The 24,613-nt window shown below is 40.3% G+C and overlaps 1 protein-coding gene across 9 annotated transcripts in view; it reads right to left on the bottom strand.

The window, feature by feature from the left end:
* The window catches only part of SPIRE1 (spire type actin nucleation factor 1), a 147,000-nt gene that overhangs the window by 62,289 nt on the left and 60,098 nt on the right, over positions 1–24,613 (bottom strand). For all 9 annotated transcript variants that reach the window (XM_018556851.1, XM_018556849.1, XM_018556850.1 and 6 more), the window contains one exon: positions 16,640–16,873. In XM_018556851.1, the coding sequence (XP_018412353.1) occupies positions 16,640–16,873 (234 nt within the window). The remainder of the gene's footprint in view (positions 1–16,639; positions 16,874–24,613) is intronic.

Genomic DNA, 24,613 nt, shown 5'->3' on the forward strand with positions numbered 1-24,613 from the left:
ATGACCCACTGCCTGGCTTCCTGATTGCCTGGGAAGGCAGGTCCACGCTCCCTCATGACACTTCGAGGCAGCCTGGCTTCCTGACCAATCAAACCGGATAGGCCGGGAAGCCTGGCCCATGCTTCCTCAGGATGCCGATATCGATACTTGTTATCGGCGAGTACTGATAGAAAAATATCTGTACTCATACTCGATACCAAAAAACTGGTATCAGTGCATCCCTAGTTATTACTGAGAATGAAAGACAATCCCAAATCAAGTCCAAAAAAGCAATTAATCAGTGAGAATCTTCTTTCAAGCAATAGAGAGAATAATTTCACCACCCACCCACTACCTACCTTTTCTAGAGTAACCTGCACAAATAACACTTGCTGCAATCTAGCACACATGGATTAAATAAGAGCCGCAGCTCTTCCAAGCAATGTAAGTTTACTACTGTTAAAATGGGTCCGTTGGTTTCTAGGCTGCTGCGGCCAGTAAGTGAGGGCTGTAGACTAGTCTAAACAGGTTATGCGGGAGACGAAAAAGCCTGGGGAGTCTTTTAACTTTTGTTTCCAAATCAGAACAAAAAGGGACCTTGGGCTTTCCACCAAGTGTTAGTAAACTAGTTACTTGCTAGGACTTGTAGCTCCTCATTAAAAAAAATGTGTCATTTTCAGTGGTACCACTTTTTGTAATTCAGAGGCTCTAACCCCCATTTTTTTTGTTATTTTAAATTCAAAAGGAAACGTACCATTGCCAACCTCTGCGGGTAATACTAGATGCACACCGTGGGTTAGAATAAAAAATCCTGATTCATGCATCTGCTTATTAATAAATCATTAAGTGCATTGTGAAAAATTGCCAATGAATTTGGCAATCTCGATTCCTTAAGACTACATATCCCATCATGGATTGCTTCCAGTAAGCAATGATAATGTTCAGACGTTGAGTTGTAGTTCAGAAGGCAGGCTCTGTGGTTTGCACCACACAGCAACCACTTTCCACCTTTTCTAGCGAATACCATGGATTGACCCTTTAAAGTGGACCTTTACACCCTTTGACTTAAAATCACAACAGCATTCAGCCCTGTATGCTGATATGAAATCATCTTATATTCATTACCTAATTAAACATTTTTATTTTACTTACAATTTCTTTTTTTCCACTTCCTGGTCCACTTTGGCACAAATGATGTAATCGTGCCCATGCATTGCATCCTGGGAACAATACATCAGCAGAGCATTGCTGGAAAATCTCATCTGTAATCTCAGGGGATCTCAAGGAAAGGCATTTTCCTCAACTGAGATGATGTGCATAGTCACATGTCCTAGTCACATGTGCCAGAGTTCCAGGAAGTAAAGGGAGATCTAGTAACCTGCCCTTAGTTAACATGGCCACTGTCAGAAGACTGGGGAAGAAAAGAAAAATAAGGCATGCAAAAAATACAAAGCCTGCAATTATCTAGAAGTATGTGTTTGTAGATTGTCATTACTAAACATTTCTAAAGCTGCCTGGTCGCAAGACCGCAGAAAAATGCCAATTACGGCAATGTGCACAGTATGTCGCAGTCAGAAAAAAACAAAACATGTTTAGCTTTTAGTTTTAGGCTGAGAAGTACAGAGACCTTCCTAAAATCCTAGGGATGTTAGGCGTTTCCAAATAAAGGACAAATAAATTGATATATTTTTATGCATTTTTTTAGCTGTGCTATTTTTCTAAAAAATAAGTGTTTTCTTTAAATTTTTTCCTCATTTTTATATTTTATTCATCCTAAGTGAGGCGTTAGGCACATATGTGCTATAAATACATAGCCCTATCTGTCCTCTAAAAAAACAATATATAATATGTGTGGGTGTACTAGGAAAGTATATTACTGCTGTGGAAGAATCGCACAGCAAAAATGCTAAAGAGCTCAGTCATAAAGGGGTTAATGTGCAAGTATGCTATGCATATTTGAACATTAGGGCAAAAACAAATCAAAGCAGTTTACTTCCACTTTAATGCTCGTTCATTTGTGTAGTACGTGGTAGAAAGAAACACAACGCCCATTAAAATATTCAAGCTATTTACAGTTTTATTTTTGTACTGGCCTTCCTGGTTCTGCCCTTTCTCTTTCATTCACCTTAGGCCAGGGGCGCCCACTATTTTTGCGTCTGGAGATCTACTTTTCAAATGACGAGCTCATTGAGATCTACCAACGAAAAAACACCTGCATTCAGGGGCGGGAGGGGGCGTAGGACATTACCTTTTTGTTTTCACAAGGACACCTGAAAAAGGAGGTGGCACTTAGCAATTATCACTTTGGGCATAAAGAAGCCTTGATACGCTACTGCGGCCTCTGGGGACCATTATAATTACAGTGTCAGTTAAAGGAGACTATGGGGTTAAGGCTTTTCCCCATAGTTCTCCTTAGGGTAACGGGAAGACACAAACTAGCGTCCTCCTGTCACCCTAGGCTCAGTATGTACCAGCCCCCTCTACCGTCCGTTCCGCCAGTCAGCGCTGGCGAATCAGAGCGGGGAAAGGGGAATCCAGCCCCTCCCCTGTCACGGCAGAGAGCTGTGACAGGATCGAGAGGGGAGCGAACGCCGGTATGTGTTCGCTCACCTCCCGATCTACTGAGCCGACCTGTGACAGTTTCATTGTCACAGTTCGGCTAGAACTATGAGGTGAGTGAAAAGCACTCACCTCATAGTTCTCCTTTAATAATTTAATGTTAAAAAACAGAAACTCAACAGATTTTTTTTTCTTCTGTTGCACAAACTGTAGTTCAACCTACATAGGTGTGTACATTGGCAAAAGCTGGATTATCTCAGGCTCTGTTCACACCATAGACAACCGGGTGCCTTTCCTGGTGCAGGTAAAACCTTTTTATAAAAAAAATAAAAGTAAAAAAGTAAAAAAAAAAAAAAAAAAAAAAAAAAAAAAAAAAAAAAAAAGTAAACAAAAACATACTCACAAAATAGGCAGTATGTAAAAGCATCAAAATGGACTGACAGTCCTCGATTGAATAGCTGTTGTGGATGTGGCAGATGGAGAGATAAAGGAGACATACCGGAGACCCTGTTCTCCTCACAGAGTCCCACTGCTAATGCTTAGCGCGCTTTCGGGGACATACCCATTTCCTCAGAGCTCTGCTTGTATATACTGCCTATTTTGTGAGTATATTTTTGTTTACTCTTTTATTGAATAAAATGGTTTTACCTGCACCAGGAAAGGCGCCAGTTGTTTTTTTGTTTTTCTATATAGCCTTCTGGATTCCGTGACTGGAACGGGGCAGCCTCTACTGGATCCGCAGTGAAGGGATCAGGCTTATAGCTGGTGTTCCTGGCGCTGGTCGGTGTATTGCATTTTTTGGATTTTAAGTTCATGCCATGTTTGCTCCAGATCTGCAAATGCAGTGCATTTGCATGCATTTTTTTATGCGTACACATGCATTCCAGGGAGTTTCCCAGACTAGAGAAAAAGAGACAAACAATATTTTTTTTTGTCTGGACCAGAACGGACTGCGCTGGTGTGAACAGATCCAAGAAATACCATAGGGATTCATTGGGATGCTTTTTTGATCTGGGAACAAATTGTTCTGGTCTGGACATGGTGTGAACAAGCCCTCAGAGCAGAAAATAAATGCAGGCTTCATAACTTATCTGAAGTCACGCAATGGAGTGCCAGGCGAGAATGCAAGGTGCACCGGCTATGTAAACACGTGAGGTACACTGCGAACGCTGTATCAGGACACGCCTTAGGCAGAGGACGGTCTGAGGCTGAAATTTTCATTGTGACTCGTGATTCCATTTCACCAGCAGCACAGATGATCTCGACCTTGTGATATCCCTCTTTATAGCTTTCCATTCTGTCATGTGAAGGCCAACTGTGAAGCTTTACTTCTCTCTCTCTCTACTTTAGTGTCTGAGAAAAATGGCCAGAATTCCACTATCTCGAAATCTCTTCCCAGACAGTTACATTTCAGAAGAGCAAAAAGAGTGGACTTTAATGGCAGAAATGCAATCGGGTGCTAATAATAGTATCTTTGTGTAATTGTTCACTCATTATACTATTTAACTGATGAATGTTCTCGCTATTTAAAATTTAAGAGAGAGAAAGACAAGAGCGTCTCTGTGTAGCACATTTTATCTGCAGCACTTGATCTGTTTCTCTTTCCGAATGCCAAGTCTGCAACAATGCAAACCTATTATAGTGTATGAAATAAAAAGAAAGTCTGCCTTTTATTTAGGAAAGGAGTAAACCCCCACAACAATGTAGTGTGCCCATCTCTGGCTCTTACCGTAGTACTCTTTACTTACAGCTCAAGTATAAAGCTGATATACTGTATGTGTTGTATGCAGAAGCCTAATCTGCCCAAAACCTTGCAACAAGAAGAGAATGGCTCTTGAGAAAATCCTGCTTCCACTTGAATCAGTTCTTCAGAAATCCCTAGGCTATCTGTTATGTATTATATTTTCCTCATAATTGGAAAACTTAGGGCCCATTCACACCAGATGCAGTCCGTTGCGTTTTTGAGCTGCATCAAAAACGCAGCACAATGATTTCCAATGGGATTCTGTTGTTCTGTTCACACCAGACTTGTCGGTTCCGATGCAGCCAGAAAAAGTACTGCTTGCATTATTTTAGCTGCATCGGAACTCATGAAAATGCATCAAAAAAGCATGTAACGCATGCAAACAGAACGCAATGCAAGGCAACTTAAAAAAAAAAGATTTAGTGCCGTCATCTTCTGGGGACTTCCTGTGAGTTGGTAGAGGAGATTAGGAAGAGAACAGTGCTGAAAGCATAGCAGACTTGGATGCAGACCTATTAATCAAATATGTGGAGGAGTGTCCCCTCCTCTTCGATCCTAAACACCCCCTTTATAAAAACAACAGGCAAAAATTGATCAATTATGCTCCCATGACCACTCTCTTCTCTGTTTACATGTTTCTGCTTAAAGTCGCATTTACACACATTTAGGTGCGGCTACATGTGTTTGGCCACATTTATAACTTCTAATTGGATCCTGGATGCAAGAATTCCATTTTCTCTAAATCAGGGGTCTCAAACTCAATTCCCTCGAGGGCCACTCGACAAAAATTTTTCTCCCATGGGGGCCGCTCGCCAAATTTCAAACTTTAAAGGGGAACTATGAGGTGAGTGATTTTCATACCGACATACCGTCGCTCGCTCACTTCTCTACCCTGTCCCTGCAGAGCGTCGTGGCTGTCAGTCACGGCTCCCTGCAGGGATCCCCCCCCCCAATACGAGATATTTTTACATGCGGTTAGAAAACACTCTCCCTGGATACACAATCATTGCGTCCAGGGAGAGTGATTAATTCCTAACCGAATGTAATAATATCACATATCATTACATGCGGTGTGCATGAGTTTATATGCAACTTCTGTCACCTGATCACTAACTTCAATAGGTGACAGCTGACGCTTTTAAATGCCAGATTAGGGATTTCTGATGCAGGAAGCGTATGTTCCTGATGCAGAAATCCATAATTGCACCTAAAGATACAGGTGTGAATGCAGCCTTTAACAAGCCCCCTTTGGTCTATATTAGCCCAAAACATAGACTAATAGGCTGCAAAATGCACTAGTCAGCTCCATGGAGAAAGCAAAGCGAATGCCAATTTTTCTGCATAAGATGTGCACACATAAGAGGATTTTTTATATAAAGAAATACCCAAAATATTCTCTTTGACACAACAGATGAAAAATAAGCTATCAGCCTCTCCTCTCTTCAGAACTCCCTTCTGTTCAGTGGTTTATCTGCCAGTCTCTAAGCAACTGTTGTTTCTGGGGAAGTTTTATAGTAAGGAAAAAAAATCAAACTCAATGACATTTACCAAAGCAGTGTTTAGTTTGGAACAAATGTGTGCATGATTTGAAATACAATAACTTCTACCTTAAGGTAAATCTGTGTACTTTGCCTTTTTTGGGCCAAAATAATAAGTTAACTTTAAGGGCATGTTAGTCCCGTTCCACTATACCAGGGGTAGTGAATTCAAATTCAAGGAGGTCCAGTGAGCAAAATTTTTATCGAGCCGAGATCCAGACAGAACAGTCACTCAGTCCATTTCTGCACCGCGGTCTTCCATTTACGCTGCATTGACACCAGCACCTGTACTGCTACGCACAGCTGCTGTTGTGTTTTCCCCAGTCACAGTGCTGATGCACCAATCCCAGCGCATCACACTTTTTTGTTAGAACTTTATTGAAATGCCATAAGTAACATTTCATTAAAAATTCTATGGCTAAAGCCCAGTGTGATGCGGTTGTACCACATCGTGGCTGGCTTCACTTAAAAGTACAGCATCCATCAGCGTGCCCCTTACATTGCTTGTCCCCAACAGAGTTCCGTCCTTACATTGCTAGTCCCCATCAGAGTGCCCCTTTAAGTACGCATTTAATCTAAGGGGGCACTCCAATGGGGGCAAATAATATAAGCGGCACTCTAGTGGGGGCAACTAATAATTATTTCTCCCCATCAGAGTGCCCCCTTACATTAACTGCAAAAGTAAGGGGGCACACTGTTGGAGGAAACAAATGTATTGGGGGCAGTCCAATGGGGGCAATAATAATTTGTTGTCCCCATCTGCGTGCCCCCTTACACTGACTGCCTCCATCTGTGCTTTCTGCAACTGTTCTCTTCTAAGCTTATATTTGTTATAGTTTACTGAAGGCTGTACAGATATCATCAGTTTATAGATGGTAGGGATGTCTGGATGACAATATTACAGAATAACAGGCACTTTACATTTTTAAAATACAGTCGGTGCTGTATTTAAGCGCCGCGGTTCACAGGAAGGCTGCCGAGGTCCCCAGCAAGGCGGCCTTCCTGTGAACCGTGGCACCTGTTTACAGCGCAAGCCGCACATTCTCTTCCTTTCTGAAACCACGCTGCCTGCACCCAGCTGCCAGACCAACCGGGACCCCTGGTGAGAACCCGCACATCCCTCCTGAGATGCACCGCTGGAGACATCAGGCCGGCATCCTGGAGCAGCAGAGTATGTAGCTTCATACTATTCTGCATTGATGTATAATGCATTGCTGGGATTTGCAGTCCTCTATAGCCGGTGCCATTCAGCATTGCTGTATAATATATCACTGGGATTTGTAGTCCTCTATAGCTAATGGTATTATTCTGCATTGCTGTATAATGTATTGCTGAAATTTGTACTCTATAGCTAGTGGTATTTTGCATTGCTGTATGATGTATTGCTGAGATTCATAGTCCCTCTACACCCTTGGAGTCAGTGGCAGAACTGCCAGGGGCACAGTGTTTGCAGCACTTCACCACTGTTCTAAAATCATTAGTCTGTATTGTTTTAGAAAAACTGTCACATGAAGAAAAAAAAAAGTATAGGTCATTTTCATCATCAAGTACTTGGAGAACAGTATCCGTACCTCGTACCCGGTCTAGAAAAAATGGAATCGGTGCATCCCTAATATATATTTCTTTGTGTATTTCATTGTTTGAAGTTTAACCTTAATGTCTAAATGTGTGCAGCACAAAATAGGTTATTGCTATATAGCAAGTATATATAAAAAGGGTTTAACTCAATCCAACAATAACTGCAGCAGTAATGGATCACCGTATACAGAATTATGTCATTTTACCCCGATCTGTGGTGCTAAACAGTGACTTTTACCCCTTAAAAGAAAATCCATTCATAATCCCTAGTTACATAATGAGAAAGCCACATCATTAACATTCCAAAGAGACTTATCCCCAACACGCTGACAGAGGACACTCGGAACCCTGCGAACCTCTGCTTCCACCTGCTTTTGATAGGCCACAGCTTGTCAGAAGATTATGGCCTCCCCATTGGAAAACAAACCTATTTAAAAGGCCTCAGCCACAGAAAACTCAATCTTGTGCCCTCATTTACAAATTGCAACATAGTGAACTTTCCCGAGGGGCCCTGTTAACTAATTCCTTTCTGAATATCATAGCATGTCCTGTATTTTACAAAGACAGTGTTTAGTAAAATAGAAATAATTGTACCTAGCTGGATGAATGGCCTTTGGTACACATTTTTTCAAGCTTCACTTGTGTTGGGAAAAGTCTAAAGGCCTCATTCACACTTGCACTCCTGTATTTAGCTTTACCAAAATCAGGAGAATTTATCTGGGAAGTATAAACAACTTATGCTTCCATGACCACTCTTTTCTCCGTTTACATGTTTCTGCTTAAAGCCGCATTTACACACATTTAGGTGCAGCTACATGTGTTTGGCCACATTTATAACTTCCAATTGGATCCTGTATGCAAGAATTCCATTTTCTCTAAATGAAGCTAACTTGAATGCAGGTATATGCAAAGTCTGAATGATACCATTGAAAATGAAAATCAAGTACATGCATTTATGATTGTAAGCGCTCACGGGCAGGGCCCTCCTTACCATCTTATCTTGAATTGTATTGTGATTGTAATGTCTTCCTTATATTGTAAAGCGCTGCCCAAACTGTTGGCGCTATATAAATCCTGTATAATAATTGATATGTTTTTAGAAATGGGCTCTAATCACAGTTTTGACACTGCCACTATGAATAAGGCCCAATATTCCAAGGGGCTAACAAAAGTTTTATTATCTATACAGCACTGGGCAAAAGTTTTAGGCAGGTGTGAAAAAAATCTGGAAAGTAAGAATGCTTTCAGAAATAAAAGTTTTAATAGTTTATTTTAATAAAGTAACAAAATGGAAAGTAAATGAACAAAAAAGAAATCCAAATCAAATCAATATTTGGTGTGACCACCCTTTGCCTTCAAAACAGCATCAATTCTTCTAGCTAAACGTGCACACAGTTTTTGAAGGACCTAGGCAGGTAGGTTGTTCCAAAGATCTTGGAGAACCAACCACAGATCTTCTGTGTATGTAGGCTCCCTCATATCCTTCTGTCTCTTCATGTAACCCCAGACAGACTCGATGATGTTGAGCTCAGGGCTTTGTGGGGGCCAAACCATCACTTCCAGGACTCCTTGTTCTTCTTTACACTGAAGTAGTTCTTAATGAAATTGGTTGTATGTTTTGGGTCTTTGTCTTGCTGCAGAATACATTTGGGGCCAATCACCCTCATGGTATGGCATGATGGATAAGTATCTGCTTTCATTTCTCAGCATTACTGACACCATTGATCCTGACAAAATCTCCAACTCCATTGGCAGAAATGCAGCCCCAGACTTGCAAGGAACCTGCACCATGCTTCACTCTTGCTGTAGACACTCATTATTTTAACGCTCTCCAGCCCTTTGGCGAACAAACTGCTTCCTGCTACAGCAAAAAAATTCAAATTTTGACTCATCAGTCCAGTGCACCTGCTGCCATTTTCTACACTTCAATTACTATGTTTTAATGCATAGTTGAGTTGCTTAGCCTTGTTTCCACGTCCGAGGTATGGCATTTTGATGGCAATTCTTCCATGAAGACAACTTCTGGCCAGACTTCGGACAGTAGATGGATGTACCAGAGTCCCACTGGCTTAAGCCAGTTTTGTGCGCACTGCTGGACATCTTCCGATGTTGATGATTGATTATCATTAGCACTTGCTTGATATTATTGATCATACACCTGACTAATAAAAAATTGATAAAAATAAACAATAAAACTATATATTTTTGAAAGCACTCTTACTTAACAGCATTTTTCTACACCTGTCTAAAACTTTTGTATAGTTTCGGGCACTTTCTGTTGAGTCTGACAATGTCCCCTGTTTTCCGAACTGAGCTCCTGCGTTGTCACCCCAGATAGCAAGCAATTGAGCTGCAAGTTATAAAATGACTTGCTAAACTATTGCTAGACGTGCCATGTTTCACAATTTTGTTGCACAATTACAGCAAGTCTGCATTGCAAGTCTCCAGACGTGCTTTGCAACAGTGCTGTACACTTGCAGAGCTCTTGCTAAGACCTGCAGGACTCTTGCTGTAGACTTGCCAAACAAATTTGCTACAAATTCAAAAAGTGTCAACTAGAACTTGTTCTGCAAGTGTACAACTTGTCAGGGAATGTGGCTATCTGGGACTCTGTCATGTGCCCCTTAGCTAAGACTACAATTGGCCATGCTCAAACATTGTGCAGGCATGATTCAATGTTGTCATTAAGCGGAATCTAAGCAATGATGTGCAGCCAACACTGGAGCAAATGCATAGACAGGAAGTGGCTAAAGGAAGCTGGAAAAGATCAGCAGCCCTGAGATACAAAACAAAAAAAACAGTGCTTTAACCAGTTGACATCCGCGGTGTTAAACCCCCTTCCCATCCAGGCCATTTTTCAGTATTCAGCGCTGCGGTACTAAAATGGTATCCAGTTAAGGTTTAGATTTATTAGGCCACATGTGCTGCACAGTGTCTAAAGGCAGTCCTACTCTTAGCTGGCAATAAATGAAAGCACACCATTTGAGGAAAGATTTAATTAATTCATTTATTTTTTTCCTGAGCTTGGAGATTTGCTTTAAAGATTAAAATGCAAAGAATATTGTGCCTCATTAAATGATTCTGTCGGACAATGCAGTGGCTCAGATGTATTGCCATATAACGGCACAGCTGTGATATTCCCTCTTGGGATACTGGATAAATTGGTATCAGACTCTCTGTCATGGGCATAATAAATCATTTATGGGATCATCTACGTTCCCTAGATTTCTTATATTTGAGACAGCATGAAGCGAGCTGCTCATTGTCTCAGTGTAAATATCAGGGGATTTCTCATGCACAATTTCATATGCGTGCAGATATTTTTAACACATGTCAGATTACTCTATTCCTGGAAGTAAATAATTTCAGGTGTTATTAAATATTTCTTTAAAACTAAACTTGAAGGACATGTTTTAGTGTATACAGAAGCTTCATTTCACAATCAATAGTGTAGCAGTAGCATCTTTTTTTGTTATTGTCCTTCTCTAATTGAGAGTAAAGCAGGGGTGGGGAGGTGAGCATCAGTCCTTGGACAGCACAGTCATCCACACCACACCATTAAAGTAAATAGGCAGACTTTCTTTAAAGCAAATGTCAATAGCTAGAAAAAAAACGCCCAACTACATAAACCCTTAGAGTTGCTGCTCGCCACCAGCGTTGTTCCTGTGCCAAACACTTAGGATCCTCCTTCGGCAGCAAGGAATTGACACCTCTCCGGTTCTGCCGAGAAGGCAGTGATGCCACAGGAGAAGGCGCCTGACTAGGTGCTGCCACAGACTGGATCCCTAGTGTGACTTCAGTAAATATGTTTCCAACTTTTCAGGCAGTTTGATACACAAACCCCAATGTGAGTCATCTTGACCAAGATTACAATGCAGATAACAATTAATTATTTCACACAGGAAATCTGTCTAAGCAGATACTTGTCTCATGTAGCAGTGATATGAGTAAGAGAAAAAAAATTCAGCTAGGGTTTCAGATTAGAATACGGTTACCAGCAAGTGTAAGCTTGTGTCTACTTTCCAAGACAATCGCACCATCAAGAATTCAATGGTGTGAATGCAGGCTGTTATAAAAGGGTCATGAGTAGACTGATAACTTTCCATTCATAACCTTTTAATAAAATCGCAAAGTCCATTTAATTCTCCTTTCAAGCCAAACTCTTTATTTTGTTTGTTTAGACAGAGCAGGGAAGGGTTAGAGCCTCTGTCAGGATTATACTGTTGCCTGTGTCCCCATTAAAGAGATATCCAGTCGCTTCTGGGCACACAGACAAAAACACCTTTAGGCCCCATTCACACCAGAAGCATTGGCATATGCTTTTTAACGCATGCCAACCTAAAGACATCTGAAAATGAATGGGTGTGAATGCAAGCAATTCACACCAGTGCGTTGCATTGATGTCTGCTGCCCTGTGCTAAAAAAAAAGTAGAGCAGGGCAACGCATGTTTAACACAAAGCAAAGGACATCAACACAAGGCAGAACCAATACCTTATATAGCTTAGTGTAAAAATAAATTCAAAAATGCAACACAACACATGTTGTACTATGAAGTACTATGAAGGCCAAGTGAATGCACGTGCATTGAGTCTTTTCCAATGCACACATTTCAGCGTGAATACACCTTTAGTAGAGGAAAGATGACAACTTTTGACAGCGTTTTTATTGCGGTCTGTGCCTTCCTGGCCCTTTGAAAAACACACCCCTCGTTTCTTGTACTGGCGTCAAAGTCGCAGAAGTGAAGGACAATTTAATTTTCATGGCATCTCTGCTTTAATACTGCTTAGCAAGCTGAATAAGTAGCCAGTAATGCCCGGCCTTGGTACAGCAACACCGGTACATTGCGCTCCTGGTAAAATCAGTCACCAATAAGTAACTAACAGAAATGTTATATCCAGAAGCGCCAGAGACAATCATTCCTCATCCCTCATAAAGAACAAGTGTTAGGCAAATGTGCAGGGCGCAGCCCCAATACAGTCAGGGATAACTGAAAAGAAAGCACAAAAAGAGGTGCAGATCAATTTATTCAACAGTGGTAAAAAATGAACTAGTGGTACAGTGGTAAACAGTGGTAAAAAAAGAGTAGAATGACAACAGGCTGTAGGACAGTAAAAAGACCGGAGCAGTGGAGGGATCCATATGATACGTCCTGTGTACAGATCAGTGAAGTGAAGTGTTGACGCGTTTCTGGGGCACGCCCCCTTCGTCAGAACATGATTCTAGTCTCCTCCCCACATTGAATAAGAAGGGACAAGAAACACCTGATTGGATAGTGCTCTGTAATGCCGATAGGATATCAGCCTGTTATAGGAGGTGGCCACGTTGGTAATGGGCGGGCTAAACTAGCCTAATTTAAATCGGGTTTCTCCCAGCCAATCGGAGCTGCAGAAAACCGAGGGCAGCGCTAACATAGTCTCTGTCCCTGTCAGTGCGTCCCAATATGTACGGACGAGAGTCTGACACCCCTCTGCCAGCAGACTGGGAGAAAGAGTGGAGAGGAGACAAGAGTCAGTATACGGCTCTTACCACAATAGAACGATAAAAGATAATTATATATGTGTAATGATTAAAAGCATTAATGAAAAATTCAATAAAAAGATTATATAAATACTATTGTATAGCAGTATAGTGATAAGCATCATAGGCAAACACAAAAGCTTCAATTTGCATACTAAATGCATAGTAAAAACATATACATATATGTGTAGGTTGGGAGTCCATGCCAAACTAAATGTGCTGCCAAAGCCAACAACTGGGAACTGTAGGACAACACGGATCAGAAACCCACTGACAATTGGTATGGACCATTATGACGAGGTTCCTGCCTTTTTCACATTTGCCATTGTCACTAATCGCTCACATATTGTGGTGGATGAGAACAATTCCTGAAACCAGAAGCATTTTGTGAGGTCTGTGAAATCTCTGTGCCTGCAGTATGAAGGGACATATAATGCAGCTCATTGGCTAATGCTCTCCATCAGAAAACTAATACCAAGCTGTAGCAGGCTATAACAGCTCAACGGCAAAGTCAGATGCACCAGCGAAAGAGTTGGCAAAAGACTATATTGGCTCAACAGCAGAGCGTGACAACCAAACAAGTTATTGCAAGTCAGCAAGTCCCAAACAGACTGCTGGCCACCCAGGTGGAGTCCAAGTAGCAGGTCTGAAAGTATCTATAGATGCCTTGGTGGCAGCTTTGGCCAAGGCAGGGGAGAGAGATCAGCAACCTCTGACTGAGGTGCTGTGGGATCCTGCTGACAGGGACCAGAATATGTCTGCAGTTACAATCGGTGGAAACCATTTTTGACCCTCACCCCCGCAACATCGCCAAGCACACTACTGAAAAGGAGCCTTAGCCCACAGCACAGCAGTCAGGATTTTGGGTTCAGTCACTCAAAATATAGAAGCAAAAGTGGCATTATTCTAGCCAAGCAACCAGCATTTTCAGGAGATATCAACAATGGCTTAAAGCGGACCTTTACCCCCTGTGATGAAAAATCATATCAGCATATAGTTCTGCATGTTGATATGAAATCATCTTACATTCATTAACTAAACAAACATTTTTATTTTACTTACAAATTCTTTTTTTCCTACTTCCTGGTACACTTTGGCACAAATGATGTAATCGTGCCCAATCATTGCATCGTGGGAAGGATACATCAACAGAGCATTGCGGGGAAATCTCATCTGTAATCTCATGAGATCTCAGGGAAAGGCATTTTCCTCCCCTGAGGTGATGTGCATGGTCACATGTCCTAGTCACATGTGCCAGAGTTCCAGGAAGTAAAGGGAGATCTAGTAACCTGTCCTTAGTTACAATTGCAGACATCTCAACTCTCCCGGAAGCTCCGGGAGTCTCCCGCTATTAGATAGCGGCTCCCGGACGCCCGGGAGAGAAACATTTTCTCCCGGAAAGGTTTAATCTGCTCTATCAAGCAGATTAAACCTTTCCCTGCGATCGTTTTTTTTTTTCTTTTCTGACATCGGGAGCCGCGGCCCGACCGTCAGTCAGAAAAGAAAAAGAAAAACATTTTTTTTTCTATCAGGTCCTCTTCTGCTGATTGAAAGCAGCAGTGGGCGGGTGCATTACCTAGTTTCCTATTGGCTATTGCAAAGTGCAATAGCCAATAGGAATCTAGCTATGCAATCGTATGCCTTTTTTTTTTTTTTATTCTGACGACTGCAACTTTCAGAATACAAAAAAAAAAAAGAAAGCCTGCAGATAGCAAAGAAGCTATTGCTTCCTGTGCTATCTGCCATCATTTCAGGGGGGTGCTCTCTCCCAGCCCCCCTAACCTCTCCTCCGTGGATGGGGGGGGGGCACCTACCGGAAATGAGAGGGACACCTCCCTGAAAGTGCTTCTTTCAGGTTGGGATCCCTGCAATTGCCACTGTCAGAAGACTGGGGGGAAAAAGAAAAATAAGGTATGCAAAAAAATAAAAAGCTGGATATTATCTAAATGTATGTTTGTAAATTGTCATTACTAAACATTTGTAAAGGTGCCTTTGTTGGCATTTTGACTATATGGGTAAAGTTCCTCTTTAAGACACAAAACAGAAAGAAAATTGCACACAGATCTAGCTTAATATCATATACAGTTGTGCTCAAAAGTTTGCATACCCTTGGAGAATTGGTAACATATGTACCATTTTTAAAGAAAGTGAGCAGGCAAAACACATTTCTTATGGGATTCATATTCAACTGTAGATCATAACAGAATGGCACAGTCATAAAAAAAAACATGGCAACAAATTTAAAAAAAATGAAATTCCCCTGTTCAAAAGTCTGCATATCCTTAGTTCTTAATACTGTGTATTTCCCACTTTAGGATCAAATGATAGCGTTCAGTCTTTTGCGTTAGTTGTCTATGAGGCCCCGAATTCTTGCAGGTGGTATAGCTGTCCATATGTCTTGGCGAAATGACTCTAGGTCATGAGGTCATGCAAAGTCTTTGGTCATCTTGCATGGACTGCATGTTTGAGATCTCCCCAGAGTGGCTCAATGATATTAAGGGCAGGAGACTGTGATGGCCACTTCAGAAACTTCACCTTTTTTGCTGTAACCAATGGAGGGTCAACTTGGCCTTGTACTTAGTGTCAAAGACCAAGAGCGTCCCATACGCAGCTTTCGCGCAGAAGAATGCAAATTGTCTGCCAGTATTTTCTGATGCATGTTCTACCTGTGCTTGCATGGGTTTCCTCCGGATACACTGATTTCCTCCCACACTCCAAATACATGCAGGTAGGTTAATTGGCTCCTGTCTAAATTGGCCCTTGTATGTATGTGAAATGGGGACCTTAGACTGTAAGCTCCTTGAGGGCAGGGACTAATGTGAATATGTACTATGAAAAGTGCTGCGTAAATTGGCAGTGCTATATAAATACCTGTAATAAATGAATAAGGAAAATAACATGCCGCATTGATTTCACCATCAGTTTTCACAAGATTCCCAGGGCCTTTAGAGCTCATTCAATATAGATCATTTTACGTAAAAGCAAAATAACACACTCACATTTAGGTAAGTTATAAGAAGCATTGTAACAACCCGGAGATGCACTGCGAGGCTTGACAAAGGAGACTGCACCAAAACACATTGTTGTGTTTACGGAGTTTAAACAAAAAGTAGGTGGGGATATAGCACAGCCACAACCAGGTTGCATGGTACACCGGATGTCTGGTGTGCAATATGCTACCATCGGTAGATGTGTGCCATTTCCTTTTGGTCTGTCTGCAATCATGGAGTAGAGGAATTAGATATCATCTGAAGTTAAGACCATCTGCAGTCCTGATGGCCCTGGTGACTGCCTCCTTTCACAGTGTATCTCTACGCTTTGTTACAATGCTGCTTATGACCTACCTAAATGGGAATGCATTTTTTTTTTATTTAAAATGAATAAAGAATCTGTTTAATATTGTACCAGAGCCATGCGCTCTTTTCTTTCTGTTTTGTCTTAAGGAATACTCTGAGCATCTTCTGAGCTGATAAAGAAAGCTGCAAGAAGTCCTTTTTGGCATTCTATTGGTTGCAAGCTAGTATGATTTTGGATAGTTTTCAGATTATTTTTTATTTTCTATGATATCAACAATGGCAACTTCCATGTTTTCCTTTCAAGTATACCAATCCTTTAATATCTACTAAAGAAAATACAACTGCTGTATTTCTTAAATGTTTTCAAATGAATGACAGCATCTAATGCCTATTACCACTCTTGTTCAAAAACAATGCATAAAAATACCTTCATGACACTTTTATAGGAATGACGAAATTCTGGCATTTTCTTCCCACTGGCATCCTCATCATCTTCCTCATCCAGAGCATCATATCCTTCATCAGTGCTGCCGTCAGTCTCATCAATATTTGTCATATTGTCTATCAGGCACTCCAGGGGAGCACTTAGCTCCCTCTCCTCGTTGTCTTTCAAGCCATAATCAAGTGCTTTGTAGATGATAATTCCTAGTGACACAACGACCTGGAAGAGATAAAAAAGAAGATATGTCAAAGTGAACCTTTAATAAATTAATACATCAACCTGACAGAACATCAAATTTGCATACCCAGTGCTTTTTCAAAGATACATTTAGCCCTACATTAAAGGTACTACATTTTCAGTCAGATTGTGAGATTATCTAATGTCTATTGTGCAAATACAGAGACCACTTGGCAGTGCTTATATGGGCTAATAGGAATAGCAGAGTTGTGGATGACTTGTATGTTGTTAGTTTTTTTAATGTAATTCAGTGTGCAAATGTTAGCCAGTGGAGGGATTGGCAGAGAAGGAAGGTGGACACTGAATGGTTGGTCAGGTGTATGGCTCTGGTAGAAGCATTAATGATAGAGTGAAGTGGTGAAAACCGGTTTAGAGATAGCCCAATGAGGAGGGAGATACAGTAGTCAAAGATGTGTCAAGGGTGTGAATTAGTAGCTTGGTGATTGTATTGGTCAGTAAGGCAAGATTTGGATACAGATCAGATGTGGGGCTGGAAGAGGAAGTTAGACTCCAGGATTAAACACAAAAGCATCCGGACATGAGGGGGGACTAATAGTCGTGCTATTGATCTAGATAAAAAAAGTCGGGTGGAGGAGGTAATATCATAATCTCAGGTTTGGAAAGACTGAGTTTTAGAAATTGGTGTCACATACACACTGATAAGCCATTTAGTAGACCGAGTTTTAGTAATTGGTGTCACAGCCACACGAATATGTCACTTAGATGAGGAGTTGAGAGATAGATTTTAGTGTCATCAGCACAGAGATATTATTGGAAGCAAAGTGAGGCTATCAACTGAACAAGGAAGGAGGGGTAGATAGGGAATAGAAGGGATCTGAGGACAAAACCCTGTAGACACAGGTAACCAGGTCAGGGCAGGACAGGGGTAAAATTCTTTACTGCATGTTGTCAGTAGCAGAATAGAGAAGTGGCAAAGGTTTCACAACATAACGGCTACATCACATTAGAAAATGTGACTGTAGTGTGGCACCCTCTTTTATAGTGGCTAAGCCATATGGGAAACTGTAGTTGCAGAGCTGCCACTTACATAACTCAAGCTTATTGGGAAATGGGGTTGAAGAGTCAAACCCTCTTATATAATTTCCAAATAATATTGGATGTGAGTGGCGAGCCGTATCCTCCTAAATAGTACTTAGACAACATTAGGAAATGCTGTTGAGGGTCTACACAAAACTACATAATGGCCAGGCCATATTAAGAAATGTGGTTAAAGGACCATGCGCTATCAAATTAGTGCTGAATCATATAAGGGTATGTAGTTGCAGAACCATATAGTCTCCCACAGCAGGTAGATCGTATTATGGAATGTGGCTTAAGGATCACACCCTCTTGCATAATGGCTACACCATATTGGCAGATGTATTTACAGAGCCACATAGCCTCTTGTGTTATGGTTAGATCATATAAATAAATGTATCAACATTCTTTTCTTTTAAAATGTAGACCGTGTCAGGACTAACTTTAATCAGAAAAAATGTGTGAAAGTTGTGGGAATCTTTTGTAAAATAATTTATAAACTCCTTAAAATACAAGGAGAGTTCTCGGACATGGTTTTAAATCAGTAGAACTCCTCTCTCTGCCATTTGGTGTAGTAAGTTTCAAGAAATCCTGAAATTGGCAGTTTAGGTGTACTTGGTTACAAAGCTGCCTTGCATAAGGACAGATCATAGCATATGTGAAATGCACAAACATTGCATTTCAAAATATGCAGTTCTACATATCAAAGCGGGGATTACCCTTTCACCAGGAAACACACACAAAAATATGCCCTTCAAAATGTCTAAAGGCTCTGTACAAGAAAAAATACATTTGTGTATATGGTTTTAGACATAAGAGTCTAAAAATTGGTGTGGTAGAGCATTTAGGGCACAGAAAGAACAAAAAATTGGGTTGAGCTTTTTTTTTTTTTTTTATAGCTCTGCCAAAAAAAAAAAAAAGGAAACCATTGCAAATTTAGGCCTAACACTTAAAAAAAAAACAAGAAACCATACAGGCAGACTGAGTTAACCTATCTCCCCGGTCTCTCAAGGTGGTATCATAAAATCACATCCATCTTTTAGTATTAAAATGATGGTTTTATATCTAACGTAAAGAATAGAAAAATCATATTCAGAAGTTTATTAGGTAAATTAAGTAGTTTGATGTATAGGTTTTGAATATTCAGATAAAGCAAGAAAGAATTGAGTGGTAACACATAGTATGTAGTATTCTTGCCTCTTGTCTGAAAAATAACAATTTAATGAAATTATTTGCAGGTATTTCAGCTAAGGTCCTAAATCCTTCCGATCAATTATATGATTGAACTAGTCGGATGTGAACCTGTAACTGTAAGTTCACCTTGGGAGACCATAGATATTTTTTTGAGTCACAGAGACAAATTCTTAAAGAAAAATAATTGTATGCTCTGTTGTAGGATAGATTGGCAACTCCCCCTATTATGGCATAGTATCATCCTCTAACTATTATCCTGTAACTATCACCTCCCAAACAATAAAATTGGGCCAGAAACTAAGTAGCTGAAAAAAAACTACATGTAGATTATTTTTTTTTTAAAAGGTTATTTTGCAATAGGTGTCCTTCAACACAAAGTGGATTTTCAATATGTTCTATTGAAAGTAATAGTAAAAAGGCAGAAAGTTTTAAAAGTATTTCAGATGCTGATGATATCACTTACAATGGGATGCTGTTCTTTGAAGTTTAAAAGGTTTTAGTTTCCTGCAGAATCAGCTGTCCCCGATATCATGTTTTAGGGTGGCTTCCTACCTTGCAGAGTCCTATAGAGCAGAGTCCTGAGTGTTGTATAATACATCACTTCCGCATTCTTGTGTCACTCTCCAGCTTCAGAAGCTGGAAAGAAGCTGATGGAGCAGATCTCTGCTTCATCAGCTTCTTTTGGGGGGTCCTAGGTGACATTAGGGGTCTTGGAGACCCACGTGTTTTTTTTTCAAAATTTTTCAGTAATTTTTCCTAATTATAATACAAAATAAAACCCCCAGTGGTGATTAAATACCACCAAAAAAAAGCTCTATCTGTCCCCAAAAAATGGTGTAAAATTCATTTCAGTACAGCGTTGCATGACGGAATAAACGTCAAAGTACCGCAGCGCTGAATACTGAAAAATGGCCTGGCCAGGAAGGGGGTCTAAACACCTGGTCTTGAAGTGGTTAAAGTAGAAACAGATACTTTAGAAATGTTATCTGCAGACTGGACTTTTTGCTTATATTCTAGAACTTTCACAACTACAAGATAATGATGGATCAATACATTAGCTATAACAAAATTAAATAAAGAATCTACTAATGTTCTTAAACAGTCTTTAAATGTGATGGCTCAAAGCTAGGTCATCAGCCTCTTAAAAGATATATTTTTTGTTTGTTACACTTGTTACTGTACAAAATTGCATAACGTTTAGTTTACAATTGAATCGTTCAGAGATGCCCTCAGGAAGAGCATAGAGACATCCACACAGTGTATCCCGTGGTTAAAGAGCGCGTATGTACTGGTCACATGTATGACAGAATGGAGCACTGCCATTTTGTCTTGATAGCTTTCACTGCATATTTTTTTATTTTAAATCTAAAGCATGAAAAGATCAGGAAGTTAAGCAGTTGCTAACATTAAGTCAGCCACTCTCCTTAGGGTGCATGAGAAAATGTACATGAATTTCAAGAATGACTGCACCCTTCTTACCAAGTTCTGAAAAGATCTACATTCTGATCAAAAATAGAATGAAAGCTGGAGAACAACATACTTCTATAAGCAGAAATTTTCAGGGATAACCTTCAAGTATTCCTCAACAATTTTAATAAGCTATGTCTCACATAAATTGAAAGAAATTAGGTGACACTTGGATCCATTAAAACATATAGATAACATGCCAGTTAGATAGATGGAATCCACAAAATCTGTGTTTTACATATAATTGTTACTACATGGTGCACCCATGATACCCAGATCACTAGTGGTAAATCTTCCATGTCATGGCTGAAATATGTGGGCCCAATCCATGTCGTAGAGTCTAAAGAGAGTGTGTGACATTGCCAGAATGCAGCCTTTAAGTGCACCCCCTTGGTGACAGCAAATAGGTTGACAGTGAAGCAAGCACATCATCAAACAATTCAAGCATTAAATGAAGGTACAGAAGCATGCCGATATTCTATCAAAGATTGTGACTGGGTTGGAATGTGACGGTCACACATTTTAATGTAATCACGCCCACTTTATCAGCGGCGGAATATGTGAAGAATAAGGTGAAGAATTCCAACGCTTTTTCCGCTGTTCCAGGGCAGATCGGCACCGCAGATCGTATGTGCAGGAGAACTGATCTTCCCCAGAACAGCTGATCGGTCCTGAAACGTCACTTCTATCCGACTTTGCGAGTGCAATCTCACATTCAACAAAGTCAGATAGAAGTGAAATTTCAGGACCGATCAGCTGTTCAAGGGCAGATCAGTTCTCCTGCACATACCATCTGCGATGCTGATCTGCCCTGGAACAGCTGAGAAAGCGTTGGAATTCTTCACCTTTTGCCGGTCACATATTCCACCGCCGAAAAAGTGGGCGTGATTACGGTAAAATGTGTGAACACGTCACCGGTCACACATTCTAACGCAGTCACAACTTTTGATAGAACACCGGTATATCAGCCAGCAGATGGGTCAGGCATGTGAACAGTGTGACCAATGCAAAATGTAAGCACAAGGTGAGCATTGGACTTATCATAATTCACCTTTATAGCACTCACTGCTAAGAGTACTCAGGACTTTGTATGGTGTACACTAGCAATATTCCTGTAAAACTGAAATTTTCCTGCTTGTGATAGGATTGCCAGGACTATGTTTAAACCCTGACTTAAACTATTCTCCTGGGAAGCACTATTTTGCTGAATGGACTGAGGTGCACAGTCGAAGTCTTGTATGCACAAAACCAGTTCCTTGAGTACAAACATTTTTTAATTTACAGCTAATGATACACAAAAATGAACATAGGAGGCAGAGAGGCAACAATACAGTGACTAGCGAGAAAGATCATGCAGTAGGTGTAGACTAGTACAGTGGTGTCTCTGGCTACATCCAGTTGTCATATGACTCAGAAACACTGTCACTAGTAGCCTGAAGGCTGTTCATTTATTTCAACATATGCTTAAACATATGTGAACAGATGGGATGCCATCAAAACACTGTTGTAAGTCATGCTGGAGTCTAAAGCTTTATGCTTTCTTCCCCATATGCCTTAACCCAATGACCCCAATTACAAGCATTATATTAAGGAATAAGTATACAATGACATATAGCATCACCACTATCGTTACAAAGAGTAACTCACAAAACTCCATTAAATAAACCTGTCAATATAGTTATTAGAGTTAATTCACGTGAATGGCGTTTAGTTGTATTGCCTACAACAGTGTATAAGCCAATTTAGTTTTCAGCAATACTGAAAAAAATAGAACTGTACAGCGTGAGCTACACATTATAACAGAACCACAAGTAGCCATCCAAAATTATGTACAGCTCTGCATTGTTAAAGGAGCACTGCTGTCTAACTTAAAACATTAAACCTATATATGGATATGGGGTACACAGCCTGTTTTGTACTTTCAAAGCTTTTGAACCAGGCACTGCTGTAGTTCACCAAGTAATCCTAGTATTTTTTTGGTTTGAAATCTAGCCATTTGAAAACTCCTTGCCATCTGTTAGATATGGAAAGCCTCAAGTGAAAAAAATATGCACATATGTTGCAAGTGTGCCTCTGTTGTAATTTACAGCACTGACACTAGCGTAGGTGGCAATGGGAAGACCAGACAACTGCACAAGAATATATCCAACCAAAACCAACCAGCTTTAATATTCTGGAGGTCTTCTGAATATTTCTACAATGGCTGATGATTGCCATACTTTGTCTTCCTGGTGTCTAAATCCTACAGCTATGAGGTAGGTATGTTTTCCACCCACTATTGCACCCATGGTCTCCGAGTACCAATAACACTCGAAAAGGTTACTGAATCTTGATAAATTGAAAAACTCCAGACTTATGAATGCTGAATGTCCACAAGCTGGAAGAGCAGACATCAAGTAATTACAGAAAACCAGACGAATACACACTGCTGATTTGTATTATGAACTTTTACTATGTACTGGAATAGCAAGTTCATATATGTAGAGTCAGCTATGTTACATTTACAGGGTGGATGTCCCCTCAAGCATTAACCTGTCATCCCAAAACAACATGACAAATAGTCAATTCAGGATAGACAGCATTGCTCTTAGGCTGCCTTCTAGCACTAGATAAACAAAATATAATACCAAAAAGAGCCCCGTAAAGTACCAACTATGAGTTTGTCTAATGAACAAGTGCAAAAGAATGAGAACAGTTGTGTTTGTATGACAGCGGCTTTTCACTGTAAATGTAATCCCCTTAGACGGAAAAAATAATGTTTCCACTGATCTGCAACAAAGATCAAACAGAAGAAAAACTGTTAGGAATTGCTTAGCATCAGAAGGGTTTTCTGACATAGGCTTATTCTGAAAATGCTACATATATTACATAAATAGTACATACATTTTAGAATATAACATATGGCACACAATTCTGCCAAGGGATCATTTTAACAAAATGTATTCAACATTTTTGACTGACCAAAGTGGCCACCTTTTAGGCCCCATTCACACTGAGCAATTTTTGCAGCGATATCGCTCATATTTCCACGCGATATTGCTCTATGTAGCTTCTCCAATCCATTTCTATGGAGCTGTTCACATCTCGTCGCTCAATATCGCTTGTAGCTTGTCGCTGGTAGCTTGTCGCTCCTACATGACCCTTTTTTCGAGCGATTTCGAGCGATATTGCTCATGATTGCATACAGCCCAATAGGAAAAAGTTGCGCGACAAGTCGCTCAATATCGCTCAACGCGCAATATCGCTCAAAATCTCGCGATTTTCATGTCGCTCAGTGTGAATGGGGCCTTACAGATATAACTTGTGGTATTTTTCCACAATGGAATCGAACATTGTAGAGAAAGTTATTTCCAACACTGTTGCAGAAGTAACAACAAATGTGTTGCACTTGTAAGTGTAATGGTGAATGTTAGGATTAAAGTGACACTAAACTCAGGAGTAAAATCTTAAAATGCATTCAAGGACCTTCAAAGAAAATTATACTGGTTTAAAGATCAGATCAAAGACAGTTATAAATGGTCGAAGTGTCTACTGTGGTATAAAAATATATGTCTTTATTGAAAATAGTTTTAAACACGAGCCATAATCACAGACTATCAAACCACCACCTGAAACCTTCTAAAAAATGATTTGAACAACCATTGTCACACTCGCTTCACACATACACTTGGAGACAAGCTGATCAGTTTGAAAATATAAGCCAGTGGAGCTTTCAATGTCGGGTATTGAGCTCACAGTTTCTTTTATGCGTTTAGAAACATTGTTGCGATCACCTCTATGGTAAACGCATAGTAGATTTCTCCACTAAGTGTATCTTATAGGGTTAAATGCTTGTCACGTAACAAGCATTTAACCCTTGCAGTGTGTGTGTGTGTGTGTGTGTGTGTGTGTGTGGTTTACTCCAAGTGTAGTTTTTCTGTAATTCCTGAAGCTCAGCCTTAAGGTTAAAGATCTAAGTACAATAGACTAATAGCATTGCTTTCTGGGCACTAACAAATATACTGACTTGAGTTTGAACTGCAA

The sequence above is a fragment of the Nanorana parkeri genome, unplaced genomic scaffold (genome assembly GCF_000935625.1).
Source record: "Nanorana parkeri isolate BGI_ZX_2015 unplaced genomic scaffold, ASM93562v1 scaffold255, whole genome shotgun sequence".
NCBI classification, from domain to species: Eukaryota; Metazoa; Chordata; class Amphibia; order Anura; family Dicroglossidae; genus Nanorana; species Nanorana parkeri.